Below are 13,471 nucleotides of genomic sequence, written 5' to 3' on the forward strand. Positions count from 1 at the left end.
CTGTGCAGGCCGCGTTTGGAAGCTTCTCCGCCCGCCAGAAGAGCGAGACGCGGGGTTCCCTCTTATTTAGGGACAGAGCAGCTTGGACTGGCGCAGCGTTTCCGGCCGAGCCCTTTTTGGCTGCTCAGCTTTGGAGAGTGACGGTTTCCAGGAAGCAGGAGGTCTTGCCTTTGGGTTGTGCTGAGTTTGACCTCGTGTGTGAGGCCGCTTGGGGCTGGGTGCTAGGCTCGATCCAACCCACCCAGCAGCAGCTAGAGGGGGAGAGCCCTCCGTCAGGCTTGTGGGTGGTGTAACCACCTGCTGCTTCTCTTTGCTTCTGGATGTTGCAGTTCATCCGTTTCCAGGCTGCCCCAGTCCAAGTTTCCCTGGCAGGGGTTATGTTGGATAGTGCAGGGAAATGGCTTCGGCATTCAGCTGACCCTCTGGACCATACTTTGTTCCTGCCGTGCGGACGCTGTCTCTAGGGATCTCTGCTTAAGTGGGTGCTACAGAGGTGTTGTCTCCTAGCTAGAGCTGTGGCTAGAGTCAGGACTCCTGGGTCCTGAGCTAGAGACTGGAGCAGGGCCTGAAACTTGCCTGGGCACCCATAGCACAGCAGTAGCAAGTAGCCATTTCACTAATTCCTCTAGGAGGTATCAGATCTGAGTGGGGTTGGTACGGTACTTTTGGACTGGGCTCGCATTCCTTCACCATCCTGGGTCTTGGGAGAATAGCAGGACGTGTCTGCCTCTGAACCCTGCTCCCAGGGTAATGCCACCATCCTGACAGCACGTTATTAGGCACAGGATGGAGGATGGCTGCTGTAGCATGGATGCATGGCTCAACGTGCTGGGCCCTGTGGGGATCCGGGTCATGCCATGGGGGTGCGTTATGAGCCTGTATCTCAGAGTGAGACCCCAGCCACACAGGGGTGACTGCTCCCTCCTGTCCCCAGCTCGACTCTCTCAGCTGCGATGGATGACCTGAACCTGCACTACCGGTTCCTGAACTGGAGGCGGCGGATCCGGGAGATCCGGGAGGTGCGGGCCATCCGCTACCAGGAGCGCTTCAAGCACATCCTCGTGGATGGCGACACATTGAGGTAACTCCAGGCCTGGTACCGGGGCCACCTGGGCCAGGGGGTAGCTAACAACCTCCTCATTTGGGTACGGGGGCAGCTGGGTGTTGTGGGCACCTCCAGCTGCTGGGGGGGCAGGGGTCTGCTATCCAGTCCCGCCCCTCCCTCCTGCGATGACCGTGCAACGGGGCCTGAGGCCTGTTTCTTCTCCTGCAGTTATCATGGGAACTCCGGCGAAGTCGGCTGCTACGTGGCCCCCCGGCCGCTGACCAAAGACAACAACTACTTTGAGGTAACTGTGAAAGCTCCCTGTGCCTGAGTTGGCTCTCTTGCTCCCTGGGCAACACCTTCCCCCTCCTCTTCCACTGATACAGCACACTGTGCCCTAGGCTCTGCTTGCTTGACTTTACAGCTGGCCGGGGGGTTCCCACGCCCAAGTATGGTCTGATCCTCTTTGTGTCCCTAGCAGGGAGTCTTGGTCAGTTCCCACCTCCTTGTTCCAACATAAAACATAAATTGAGCGCGTCTGGCTCTACACCAGCACCCTCTAGTCCTGTCTTCCTCTGCTAGCCAGCCTGGGAGGTCAGAGGTCACCTGAGCCCAGCCTTTAAGGCCCGTTCAAGGATGGCAGGCCAGCCTCGGTAGCCAGTGGCAGGGGGGGGGGGGGAGGGGTGAGTGTGTCAAAGGATGGAAGCCCAGCTTCGTTAGCCAGTGGCAGGTGAGGGAGTGATGTGATCAGTGTGACCCTGGACCCAAAAGAAAAGATCTAACTCTGTGGTCAAGGTCCTGCCTGGTTGTTTTGCTCCCTGGCGTGGCTAGGCCTGGTCTGTGCAGCACGCTGCAGTCCCCCAGCTTCCCATCATTCTCTTTGCCCCCCACAGGTGTCAATTGTGGACAGCGGTGTGCGGGGCACCATTGCTGTGGGCCTTGTGCCACAATATTACAGCCTGGACCACCAGCCGGGGTGGCTGCCGGACTCCGTGGCCTACCACGCCGATGATGGCAAGTGAGTTGGGAGCTGCCCTCTTTCCTGGCTCAGGGAGTGGGAGGGAGCACGTGCATCCCCTTTGGTCTCCCCTGAGCCCCTTCACATGGCAACATCCCCTCCTGCTGCCCCGCCTGGCTGGATCTCCACCTTCCTTTTGGCTCTTTTCCTGCTGCCTCTGGCATTGCCCACCCACGATTCTTGGGTGGGTTCTGGCACTTTGCAGGGCCCTTGCTGCTCCCTCTTTTCCACCCCAGCCACAGCGAGGTCTCTATCCTCTAGGCCCATCTCCTTGGCTGGGGTCTGCTTGGCCCCACTTGCCACATGCTCAGAGGGGAGGGGCATGCAGAGCACCGGCTTGGGAGCTGGTAGACCTGGCTGCAGGCTCTGTCCTGTCCCAGACCCGGGTCAAGTTGCTTCAGCTTTGCTGGTCGTTAGTCGCGTATATCAGCATCTCCGGTTACTTCAGAGTGGAGATTGTGGGGCATCAGGCACTGCTGTAAGGGGCTAGATTGGTGTTTCCCAAACCTTTGGTACCTGGGGCATGCTCTCTTTTTTTTTTTTTTTTTTTCCTGGTTTGAAGTTAGCAGCACACTTCCCGTGTGTGTGTGTGCGTGACTTGTGCAGTGGTGCCCAACCTTTTTGGCCCTGCAGGCTCGAGGTAGTTGGCCTGTAGCTAGGTCTAGTCTTTGGGCTTGATTCCTTTGTATAGGGCGGGTGCAGCCGAGGCCCGATCCCTCCAGGCGGAGCTTGGAAACTTGGTGGCAGGGAAAAAATACCAGTGATAATCACCACCGTTCCTTCATTGCCAAGTTTCTGGCCCCGTGGGAGCCCTGCAGGCCAGGTGACGTGGCTCCGCAGGCCAGATCTGGTACTGATCAAGTGTGTCCTGACACGGCCTTTGGGAATCGCTGGGCTAGACAGTGTCCACTCAGATTCAGACCCATGATTTGCCCCCAGGCCTTTGCTCTGCTGAATGGTGCCCTTTTGCACCCCCCAGGGCCCCAACCTCTATATCCCATCCTGGATTTCCCCCATGCTCACACCTGCCGTCTGCCCCCGCAGGCTGTACAATGGGCGAGCCAAGGGCCGGCAGTTTGGGACAAAGTGCAGCTCTGGGGACCGCATTGGCTGTGGCATCGAGCCAGTGTCCTTCGAGGTGCAGACGGCCCAGATCTTCTTCACCAAGAATGGCAAGAGGGTGAGAGCATCAGGGAGAGATGCGTCTGTGGTTCTCGGGAGCGAGGTGGGGTGGGGGGTGCAGAGCAAAGGTCTTCCCTCAGCCCTGTGGGTGTTGGAGAAGGCTTGTGGGGTGGGTTGGGGGGGCTGAGTTGATCAGCTGGCTCAGCTGATGATCTCACGGCTAGCTGAGACCCTTACAGAGCCCTTGGGTGGCTCTGCCCACAGGTGGGCTCCACCATCCTGCCGCTGTCCCCAGATGGGCTGTTCCCTGCCGTGGGCATGCACTCGCTGGGGGAGGAGGTTCGGCTCCACCTGCACGCTGAGCTGGGCACCGAGGAAGATGACAGCATCATGATGGTGGACAGTTATGAGGACGAATGGGGGCGACTGCATGATGTCAAGGTCTGCGGCACGGTGAGTGGGGTGGAGGGATGGGGAGATGCACAGACGGGGGAGCTGAGGGGACAGTGAAATGGTGCTGCCTGTCCCTGCTGACCTGGAAACTGGTGGCTTAGACGGACACCTGGGTTCCTCACTGCTAAGGGGAGGCTGCGCCCTCCAGAGGTGGCACAGCTGTCCGGGCAGGCACTGAGCTGTTCCTGGCCAGGTGGGAGCAGGGGCAGGTCTTGCCCTGATGGCTTGGGCATTTCGGACATGGCATTGTTCCAGCTGGCTCTGATGACCCCGCCCCAGCATTGCTTTGGGTGCCCTGGCAAGGGAAGAGGCCTGCAGCTTTCGAAGGAGGCGCTGGCTGCAGCCTTGGCCCCGATCACTAGCTGGGGGTGGCTTGTTTCTGCCAAGATCCAGGCTGCAGATGCGGCCTCATCTCAGGGCAGGCTCACCCCTACGCTGCGCCTTGGGCTGGGGAAGCAGGGGGTGCTGGCAGGGCCTGACGCTTGCTCGCTTCTGGGCTGTCTTATTCTCTGAGTAACATCACGCATGGGGATTTCCAGGGCTTGAGAACCCAGGAGTCCTGGCTCCCAGGGCCCCTCTGGCTCCACAGCTCCCAGCCCTGCCACAGTCCGATTGTAGCCTGCTGTGGCCAGACGCATTGGCTGAGCCTGGTGTGTTCATGGCTGTGGGGCCCTGCTCTTCTTTGAGCTCTGGCATTCGTTCCCAAATCTACCAGGCCAGTGCCCGCTGAGGCTGCCTGGGACCTGCACACAGCAGGGCCAGGGCACGGAGCTGAGGGAGTGAGCTCTGGCTAAGACCCCTCTTCGTGCTTCCCCTCCAGGGTCACTGTCCTGCAGCCAGGTGAGCCGATAGGACCTGGGGGAGTCAAGAGCAGAAGTCTGGCTCCCATCTGCTCCATTCCCCTCCTAGAGCTGGGGCAGAACCCAGGAGTCCTAAAAACCCTATTTTTTACCACCAGGGAACTTGCCTCCCATCCTCCCCTGGCCTGGAAGAGTCCTGACCTTCCCTGTCCCTCTCTGGGCTGGGGGGAGGTGGCACATACCACCTCCTTGCCCTCACGGTAAAATCTGGGGCCTTCTTTCCAAATGGGATGCACCTGGTATCGGTGGCAGCCCTCGCTGCTGGCTCTGCCTTTCCCTGCTGTGCACAGCCTCTGCTTGGGCCCTGGCATCTCCTCCCTGCCCAGAGACCTGGCTGCACTGCTCTTCGATCCCTTTGTGCATGTACACGTATGCGCTGCAGCCTGACCCAAGCGTGAGAGCAAGGCTGACACTTTTCACTTCTGAGTGCCCGGTCTGGTTCCTAAAGGAGCTGGCCCTGGGGTGGGAGGGGTGTCGGGGCCTCTTGGTCAGCTGGGGCCTCAGACAGGTGACTGGGTGCAGTGGCTTTCTGTGGCATCTGCTTGGCCATGTGTGACACTCCCTCCTTGCATCACGGAGAATACAGAGCCCTGTGAGGGTCCTGTGGGGCCTGAGGTGGGGGTGTCATTCCTCTAGGTTCCATTAGGGGAAACTGAGGCACCAGACAGTGCCAGCCAGTCTCTCCCTCTTGCCTGCCCTCCGCCCCGGTACCCAATGGCTTTGCCGGTGCTGGAATCTACCCTCCCGGCGGCCTTTCCGCTCTGCTCCAGACGGGCAGGAAATGATAGTGCACATAACTCGCATTCCTCTCCCAGGCGCTTCGCGTTCAGGCCCCTTTCTGCTGGGCTGCATGGGGGTGTCGGTGCGGGGGCAGCGGCAGGGGGGCTCCAACACGCACAGAAGGGAAACGTCTGGCTGTTCCCAAGCGTGGGCTGTCTTGGCATTCCTGGTATTGGAGCTGCCAGCGCCCTGGGCCCTTCTCTGCATGCGGCCTGGCCAGAGATGACGCGGTCGGCTCAGGGTTTTTCCACACCTAGCTGCCAGCTCGGTAATCCCGGCTGCAAGGAGCTGGTGGGGTGGGTGCGAGGCACCCTTTTCTCCCCCATCCTGCCTGGGGAAGGCTGGGAGGAGTAGGTGGAGGGGTGGGTGCTGTGCAGCTCTGGAAGGGGGGGGTCACTGGCAATGCCTATGTGAGCCAGGAGCTGAGCTGCTGCTCAGAGCCTCTGATCCGGCTGTTGCCCTTAAGATGCTGATTGAAAAAAGGAGCTGGGCACTTCCAGGATGATGTCCACAAAGGACCCAGTGCCTAGGTCTGCCCCAGGCTGCCTGAGGGAGGCAGGGCCCTCAGGCTGGCACCTGTGTGCCTCCAGCTTGGGGCGAGAGAAGCCCCTGCAACAGGCCAGGACATGGCAGAGGCACATGTGACTCTGAGCCCTGTCTTCCAAGGCCCCAGGGGTCTTTTCCACAAGCTCCCAAGACTGCCTTGGCAGCCAGGGACCTGGCCTGGTGTGTGTGCTGCTTGTTCCCTTCCTGCCCAAGCCCAGCACCTCCTCCAGCCTTGCTGTGGGGCTTGTGTGGCATAGTGAGCAAAAGCCTGCAAGCCCCTGCTGTCCGTCAGCTCCCTGCACTTGGATTCCCCCTGGCTGGGGCATGGGTGCACAGCAGGGCGGGGGCCTCTCGCCTTCATGGCCCTCTGAGGAGTGGGCTGGTTCGCATGCAGCTGAGCGCGGGCCTGTCCAGGCGCGGCAGGAAGAGTGATCTGGAATGCCGGGTGCCGGCCAGAGCTGGCCGCGTGATATGGGGTCCTTGCCCAGCCCCGGTCCCGAGCCGCGTAAACATCCGCCTGCCGGGGGCAGGACCCGTGGCTCCCCGCCCTTCCATCCAGCCAGGCCATGAGGGTTGTCCCAGCCCCTTCTCTTGGGATGGGAAGGCTGCCCCCAGCCCAGGGCTCTTGTTAGCAGGAGCGGAGTTGGGGCAGGTTGTCCATAGCCTGTGTGATGTATCAGAGCCGGGGAAAGACGCCTGCGAGGTAGCAAGAACCCATTGCTCTGCCCCTGGCAGATGGTTGCTGTGCAGGTCTGGGGGGCAGCTGGGTCTGAGCAGAAGTGGGTACATCTGACTATGCGGTGGAATGGAGGAAAGGTGGTATGGTGGGTGGGATGGCGAACAGCTGCCCCTGCTGTCAGCACTAATGCCTTCCTCATCCCTGGCAGCTCCTGGAGTACGTGGGCAAGGGCAAGAGCATCATTGACGTGGGCCTGGCCCAGGCCCGGCACGCGCTCAGCACCCGCAGTCACTACTTCGAGGTGGAGATCGTGGACCCCGGGGAGAAGTGCTACATTGCCCTGGGGCTGGCCCGCAAGGTAATGCTCCCCCTGCCCTCACAGGATTGACCTGTTGTGAGTCGGGTCCCTCACTGGCCAGGTGCTGGCTTGCTCGTGCCCACATGAGTGAGTCCATGCAGTCCCTTTCAGGCCCCCTCCTCCCACTGGCAGTGGGCAGGCACTTGGCACCAGAGCGGTGCCCACTGTGGGGGGGCCGTGTCTGACCCCCATGCCCAGCCGGGGTTCCCCACGTTGCCGCAGCTCTGGTCAGGGCCTGTCTGTGGAGTGTGAGGTCCCAGATCCACCTCCTCCTCTCCTCCCCAGGACTACCCGAAAAACCGGCACCCGGGCTGGAGCCGTGGATCCGTGGCCTATCATGCAGGTAACCACCAGGGCTGCCCCTCTGTGGGCCCGCCAGGGGGACCCTTGCAGATGTCTGAGGGCAGTAGGAGCAGGGCTGGACTGGGAGGTCCCCGGGGCTTGGTGCTACCATGTTCCAGTGTGAGCATGCAGACAGGAGCGGAAACTGAGGCTCAGAGTGAGGTGGGCCTTGCCTCGGGGACCCCCCCCTAGCCAGGGCTACAACCCATGACCCCATGACTGCTGAGGCCTGGGACAGAAACACTGCTTGCCTACAAGAGGCCATGTCTTGAGCATGCCCTGTGCCTGTGTCCTGGCCCCCTGGAGCAGGAGAGCATTGTTTCGGCCTGGCTGCCCTGCCTGGAGCTGACAGGAGCTTGCTGCAGTCACCAGGAGCTCAGCCAGGGGATAGCACGAGCAGTCCCTGTCCCCACCCCTGGGGGCAAAGTGCTCCCAGCTCAGCCACGCCGGTTCTTTCCACATGCGGAGCCAGGGGAACTTTCTTCCTCTGCTCCAAGACATGCGCAGCAGCCAGCACTTGCCTGCTCCTCCCCAGAACCATCCCCTGGCCCCAGGGCCCTGGCAGGGACACTCCCAACATGAGCATCTTCATCCAGGGCTGCTGGCCCTGGGGATCCCCAGACTTCCTCACGGAGGGGTCAGGAGGCAGCAGGGGTCTGGGCCACGTCCCCACCACGTGATGGTGTGACGCATGACCAGGACGGAGAGGACCCTGCTGGGTTTCTGCATTGACTGGATTCCCCTGGCAGGAAGGGGGAGCTCTGGGGTCCTTGCCCTGTGGCCCCCCAGGCCTGGTCTGGCGCCACCTTCTCCCTCCACACATGGCCTGGCAGCAAGCTGAGGCATGGGGGCTGTCCATCTGCCAGCCCCCGCACTGAACTGTTTACGCAGAATTAGTCCCAGTGTGGATCGCCCTGGCAACAGGGAGAAATATTTACTGTCCTGTCACCCAGTGCATCTCCCTTGTTCTCAGGGATTCAGAGCCTCCCCGTGCTCAGCCCAGGCCACGTGCCTCTTCCCTGGGCTGCCCCATGCCTCTTGCTCGGGCTGCAGCCAGCACCAACCCATGGCCCTGACTCCCTGGGTGCTGGAGACCCCTGGCGTGGAGGGGGGTTGTGGTAGGGGCAGTCAGGGTGGGAGGGAAGGTTCAGTCGGGGTGCATCCTCTGGGGTGCTGCTGCCACAGCTGGGCCATGGGGCCGGGCAGCAGCGCCCCCAGTGGGGAGGCAGCGTGTGACAGCATGCAAGGTTGCAGGGACCCGCTTCTCACCTCAACCCAGCCCTCCCCTGGTCACTGACACCTCCTAGCCCTTCCCCTTCACACCGTGTCGCCTGGCCCCAGAGCTGGGAGTGTCAGCTCTGTGGCCCTGCCCTGCTCCCATGCACCCAGCTTCAGCTGCCACTGCTGGGAGCCCTCGGCCCCATGCGTCCTAGCTCTGCTCTGCTTTGCTCCCTCCACAGATGATGGGAAGATCTTCCACGGGAGTGGCGTGGGTGACCCCTTCGGGCCCCGCTGCTACAAGGGCGACATCATGGGCTGTGGCATCATGTTCCCGCGGGACTATATCCTGGACAGCGAAGGTAGGGCACGGGGGGTAGGGTCTGCTCTGCCCAGCTTTCGCCAGGCCCCTGCGCCCACCTGTGTGTCCGTGTTGGGAGGATCATGATGGATGGGAGGGGCTGCTGCACCTGGGGCACGACCTCTCAGCTGCACCAATGCCCCTGTGCTCACGTGTGGGCCCCCTACCACACTCCCTCCCCCATACCTGGAGCTGGGTCTGTGCAGCACAGTCACCAGAGGTGGTTGGGGAGCAGTTCCCCGAGCCCCCTTGCCCCTCTGAGGGCCTGGCACGGGGTGACGCAGGTTCTGGTCCCGGTGCAGGTGACAGTGATGACAGCTGTGAGACGCCAGAGGTGCGTGCCCGGCCGCGGGGCGTGCGCAACGTGCTCTACCTGCCCCACGAGCCCGACGAAGACGAGGAGGATGAGGAAGACGATGGGGAGGACATGGAGCAGGAGCATGAGGGCAAGAAAGTGGTGGTGAGTACCTGGGCCACTCTGCCAGCCCCTGCCCCTCTGAGCTGGCTGGTCAGTACCGTCCTGGAGCCCCTGGCCCCTTCCCCCTGCCGCAGGTCCCCTGGGGCTGACTGGCAGGTGCCACAGCACCTCGGGGGTGTTGGTGCCAGGGGCACTGCTGGCACTGCCCAGTTGTCTTGGCCTGCAGTGCCCCCTGGTGGCTGTCTGCAGCCGCTTGCCTGCACCCCCTCAGCTTGCAGCAAGGAGGCTGTGGCCTCCCCTGCCTGGTGCCCCAGGACCCCAGTCACTGGCTGGCACCTCAGGGGCCCCTCCAATTCTCTTCAGTGCCCTGAGCTGAGCCCTGTACCTGGCTGCCCCACAACGCAGTCCCCTCGGCTCTGTCCTGCAGGCTCCAATCCCTGCAGCACGGGGCTGAATGCTGCAGTGCACTGCAGGCTGCCCCCAGTGCACACAGGGCCCACCTGGGCCGAAGGGATGGCGGGGCACAGTGGCAGCCAGATGACATTTCGAATTCTGTCCCCCAGGTGTTCTTCACCCGCAATGGGAAGATCATTGGGAAGAAGGAGGCCGTGGTGCCTGGCGGCGGGTTCTTCCCCACCATTGGCATGCTCAGCAGCGGCGAGAAGGTCAAAGTAGACCTGCATCCGCTCAGTGGCTAGGCCCCCTCGCACCTCCCACCGCTGGGGCCGGGGCTGTCTGGGGCCAGGGGTCTGACCGCTCCCGGCTTCCAGCAGGGCATGTCCCGAGCCCCCCTGCCCCATGGTGTTGTGTGTGTGCTGGCCTGCCCTGCAGGATGGCTTCCCCTCCTCAGAGGGGCTCTGGCTCCTTGCCCTGGGGTGAGGTTCCCTCTGCCCCGAGCCCTGCCGGGTGGGTGCACATCTGGGTCTGGCCCCAGCTGGCTGTCCTGTGCTGGGGGCCAGGGGAGCTTCCCTGCCTGGGCCCCCTGTGCTGCTCCCTGGAGGGGTCAGAGCCTCTGGGCTCCCCCCTTGCTGGCCAAAGAGACAGGGCTCTGGGCCCATCCCCTCTGCCCGCTGTGCCCTCCCATGCCCAGGCATCCAGGACCTGCTTCAGTGCAGGGTCTGGGGGTACAACCCACAGCTTATCCCTGCCCAGCTGGTGGGTGACGTGGACTGAGCCTCCCACCCCTTGCAGGGGACCCAGAACTGTAGCTGCCCTCCCTCCCCGCTCCCCCTACCTCACTGCAGGCCAGTGCCCCCTGCCTCCCCTAGACATTGGGGCCTGAGAGGGGGAAGGAGTGACCCAGTCTTGTCCCCAGGCCAGCCCAGAGCCTGGGCCTGGGGTGGGAGGCTGTGGGCAGGGGGTGCTGCTCATACTCATCTGTCCCTGCTTGCTCTGCTCTTGTGAATGTATCTTCCCCCTAAACGCGGGCACAGCTGCGGGCAGGTGGGTCCCTGGAGAGGCCCCTTCTTGCCTGCGGGTCCTGCTGCTGGATGGGAACCCCCGTGTCTGTACATACGAGCTTTCTCTGTCATTAATAAAGCTGGGACCCTCTGGGCTGGCATCTCCTGGTGGTCCTGGTCCCAGGGCTGAGCAGTGCCAGGGGCCCTGGCAGAGGCTGCCTCAAGTCCCAGGTACCCAACCGTTGGGCGGGAGGCAGGGGCCTGTGTCTACGCAAAGCTGGGCACGACTGGTCTCCCCCCACGCGTGAGTGGGTTGACATGGACACGGAATAACACGCCGGGAGGCTGTGGTGACTTCGGGGTCTCTTGTTACATGGCAGATACAAGGCCCTGTGCCACGCGGGGCAGGAGGAACTGATACAGGCCTGCTGCCCCATATATATTACTGCTCCCTCTGACTAAAGCTCATATAAATTCTTTATTAGACAAAAATAGAGTTCTCTGTGTTGGCCCCACACCAGGAGCCAGGCCCACCAGGACCCTCTGCTCTGTTCCCACCTTTCCCACCCTCCCCTCCTGGACACATCCCAAGTACACCTAGTCCTGGAGGGCAAGGAAGTCTGGGGACACGGCTTTTTGTCTCTTCTCTCCCCCCACACGGGCCCAACCAGGGCCAGGCGTGGGGCATGGTGTGCAGGTGGGCCCCGTCTGCTGGGGGCTGGATTGTCTGGTGACCCTCTGCGCTTGCTAATGGCCTGTCAGGCGGGGGAGAGGTGGGCACAAAACCCAGGAGTCCTAGTGCCTAGTGGCCAACCCCTCGCCCCAGCTCTCCCGTGCTGTGGCCTGGACTGGACTGAGCTGAGAACAGAACCCAGGTGCCCGGGCAGCGGTCTCCGCATGTTGCCCCCCCGCCAGCCCCTGGCCCCCTCCCAGCCAGGGGCTGAGATGGCCCCTTTCCCAGCTCCACTGCCCCATGCGGCCTCCCCTCCACCACTCCATCAACTTTGTCCGGGGGTCCCTGCAGACGGGGGCCTTTGGCTTTGCGGTCCCTTGAGGGATGTGGCAGCATCCGGAGCCCTGAGCAGGGGCAGGTGGGGCTAGTGCCCTGGGTCAGGCTTGGCTCTCTATCCCCTGCCCCACTCCGCTCCCTCCAGCAAGGGGGGCAGGGGGAGCCTGCTGTCCAGGGGCCTGGAGGTGCTCCAGAAAGAGGACCCAGGTGTCCGGGTTGCCCCGGGCGGGGGGCCCTCACTTCCGGTGCAGGCCCAGCAGGACCTTGGTGATGAAGTTGACAATGGCGGCGGCTGGCTGCTCAGGGTCCAGCTCGGCGAAGACGTGGCACACGTTCTCACAGGGGCTGCCCTGCTTCTTGGCCACGAAGCCAAACAGCCTGGGGGGTGGGGAGTGGTCAGAACATCAGACACTGTGCCCCCCCCCCCCACACTCCTCTGGGCTGGTGCCTGCCCCCTTCCAGCCCTCCCTGCAGCTGGGTCCTGGTTCTTGTCCCATAGAACGAGCTGTGTCCCACCCCAGAAGCAGCTGCATTTCCAGGTGACCCTGTGACAATGCCCATGTCCCATCCCAGAGGCAACCGCATTTCGGCCCCAGAGCAGCTTGCGCACATCCTGGAGTGACAACTGCTGCCAGGAGTGAATGCGGCTGCTTCTGGGGGGGTGCGGCTGGCACTGCATCACCCCCTGCCCTAGAGCTGGAGAGGGAGGCTCTGAGCACAGCCCTGCAGGCGCCAGGCTGGGGGAGGGCGAAGAGACCCTGTCCTGCCCCCACCCCCCCCTGCACTCACTTGGAGGTGGTGCCGTCTGGGTTTGTCCATCTGCAGAGAAACGAGGTGGGGGGCACTCATGAGTCACAGTGTCCCAAACTTGGGCGTCCCCGGGAGGGCACGGGGGGTGCAGCAGCTCCCAGCCGGGCAGCAGGGGGCACTGCAGGGGGTGGGGTCGGTACCTCCTGTCCTGCGGGTCGGTGCTGCAGTAGGTGACGCTGCTGACAGGGTAGTGGCGCCGGAAGAAGAGCCTGCGGGCCAAGCACAGGGGAGGGGGTTGAGCGCAGGGGTCCGGGCAGGGCCGGGGGGTGGCGCGGATGCAGCGCGGCACTCACTTGCGCTGGCTGTCAGTGAGGGTGATGCCCTGGGCCGAGACCTTGAAGTGCACGGGAGCGGCGGGTGGGCGCGGGTTGCAGGCCAGGGTGCTGCTGGCCGCCTTGGCCACGGCCTGTGGCCCAGTCAGCGACTCAGTCTCCACCGAGCTGAGGTAGAGCACGCTGCAGGCTGCGGGCGGCACCGGGTCACAGGGGTGGCCGGACCCTGCTTGGCCCCTGGGGTCCAGCTGGAGCTGAATGCACCGGGCCAGCTCTGGGCTGAGCGTGGCATGGCCTCTCAGCCCCTGCTGCAGGTACCTACCTGCCCCCTGTCGCAGCAGGTCGGCGGCCGTGCTCATGTTGGCAGGGACGGCCACCTCCGGGCTCTCCTCCGTGGGGTCTGAGAGGGAGACAGGGCGCCAGTGGCTGAGGGAGCCAGGACTCCTGGATCCCATCCCCATGTGGGGTGGGCAGCCCAAGGACAGTGCCGGGAGCAGGAGGCCTGGAGTGACCCCAGTCGATATGACCCCGGGGGTGGGGTGTGGGGGTGCAAACCCCTAGCTCCCTGCCCTCGTGGTGCCCATGGAGTGGGTCATGCTCCGCAGGCTGGGCAGGGTCCTCTGTGTCCCTACCTTTGCTGGGGATGCGCAGGCGGCAGGGCAGTGAGATGGGGGTGATGGCATGCTGTGACACCAGGGCTGGCAGGCTGCCTGCGGGGACACCGGCACCCATGGGGTTAAGCCAGGGCTCTGCCCCCCCCACTTTTCCCCCCTCCAAGTC

The 13,471-nt window shown here is 63.3% G+C and overlaps 2 protein-coding genes across 3 annotated transcripts in view; one reads left to right on the plus strand and one right to left on the minus strand.

Annotated features, from left to right (window-relative positions):
- Positions 1-6: 6 nt before the first annotated feature.
- Positions 7-10,751, plus strand: SPRYD3 (SPRY domain containing 3). Of its 2 annotated transcripts, none has more exons than XM_025212263.1 (11): positions 7-478; positions 935-1,081; positions 1,274-1,349; positions 1,939-2,063; positions 3,108-3,243; positions 3,450-3,638; positions 6,712-6,861; positions 7,147-7,204; positions 8,664-8,783; positions 9,085-9,242; positions 9,764-10,751. In XM_025212263.1, the coding sequence occupies exons 2-11, from the start codon at positions 954-956 to the stop codon at positions 9,896-9,898; spliced, it is 1,275 nt and encodes a 424-aa protein (XP_025068048.1). In that variant the 5' UTR covers positions 7-478; positions 935-953; the 3' UTR covers positions 9,899-10,751. The 2 variants fall into 2 exon arrangements, with proteins under 2 accessions (XP_025068048.1, XP_025068049.1); XM_025212264.1 differs by lacking the exon at positions 7-478 and adding an exon at positions 509-747.
- A 308-nt stretch (positions 10,752-11,059) lies between these two features.
- The window catches only part of TNS2 (tensin 2), a 19,866-nt gene continuing 17,454 nt past the window's right edge, over positions 11,060-13,471 (minus strand). Inside the window, exons 26-31 of the mRNA XM_025212273.1 lie at positions 13,324-13,401; positions 13,014-13,091; positions 12,713-12,881; positions 12,560-12,628; positions 12,399-12,428; positions 11,060-11,987 (exon numbers count right to left, since the gene is read on the minus strand). Coding sequence (XP_025068058.1) covers positions 11,846-11,987; positions 12,399-12,428; positions 12,560-12,628; positions 12,713-12,881; positions 13,014-13,091; positions 13,324-13,401 — 566 coding nt within the window. The 3' untranslated portion in view covers positions 11,060-11,845. The remainder of the gene's footprint in view (positions 11,988-12,398; positions 12,429-12,559; positions 12,629-12,712; positions 12,882-13,013; positions 13,092-13,323; positions 13,402-13,471) is intronic.

This window comes from Alligator sinensis, unplaced genomic scaffold, assembly GCF_000455745.1.
Source record: "Alligator sinensis unplaced genomic scaffold, ASM45574v1 scaffold1542_1, whole genome shotgun sequence".
Classification (NCBI taxonomy): domain Eukaryota; kingdom Metazoa; phylum Chordata; order Crocodylia; family Alligatoridae; genus Alligator; species Alligator sinensis.

Excerpts from the sequence above, each read along its gene's own strand:
- SPRYD3 (XM_025212263.1), top strand. The coding sequence starts at position 954 with ATGGATGACCTGAACCTGCACTACCGGTTCCTGAACTGGAGGCGGCGG. Across the intron at positions 2,064-3,107 it reads TACCACGCCGATGATGGCAA|GCTGTACAATGGGCGAGCCA; the intron begins GTGAGTTGGGAG and ends CTGCCCCCGCAG. Across the intron at positions 7,205-8,663 it reads ATCCGTGGCCTATCATGCAG|ATGATGGGAAGATCTTCCAC; the intron begins GTAACCACCAGG and ends CTCCCTCCACAG.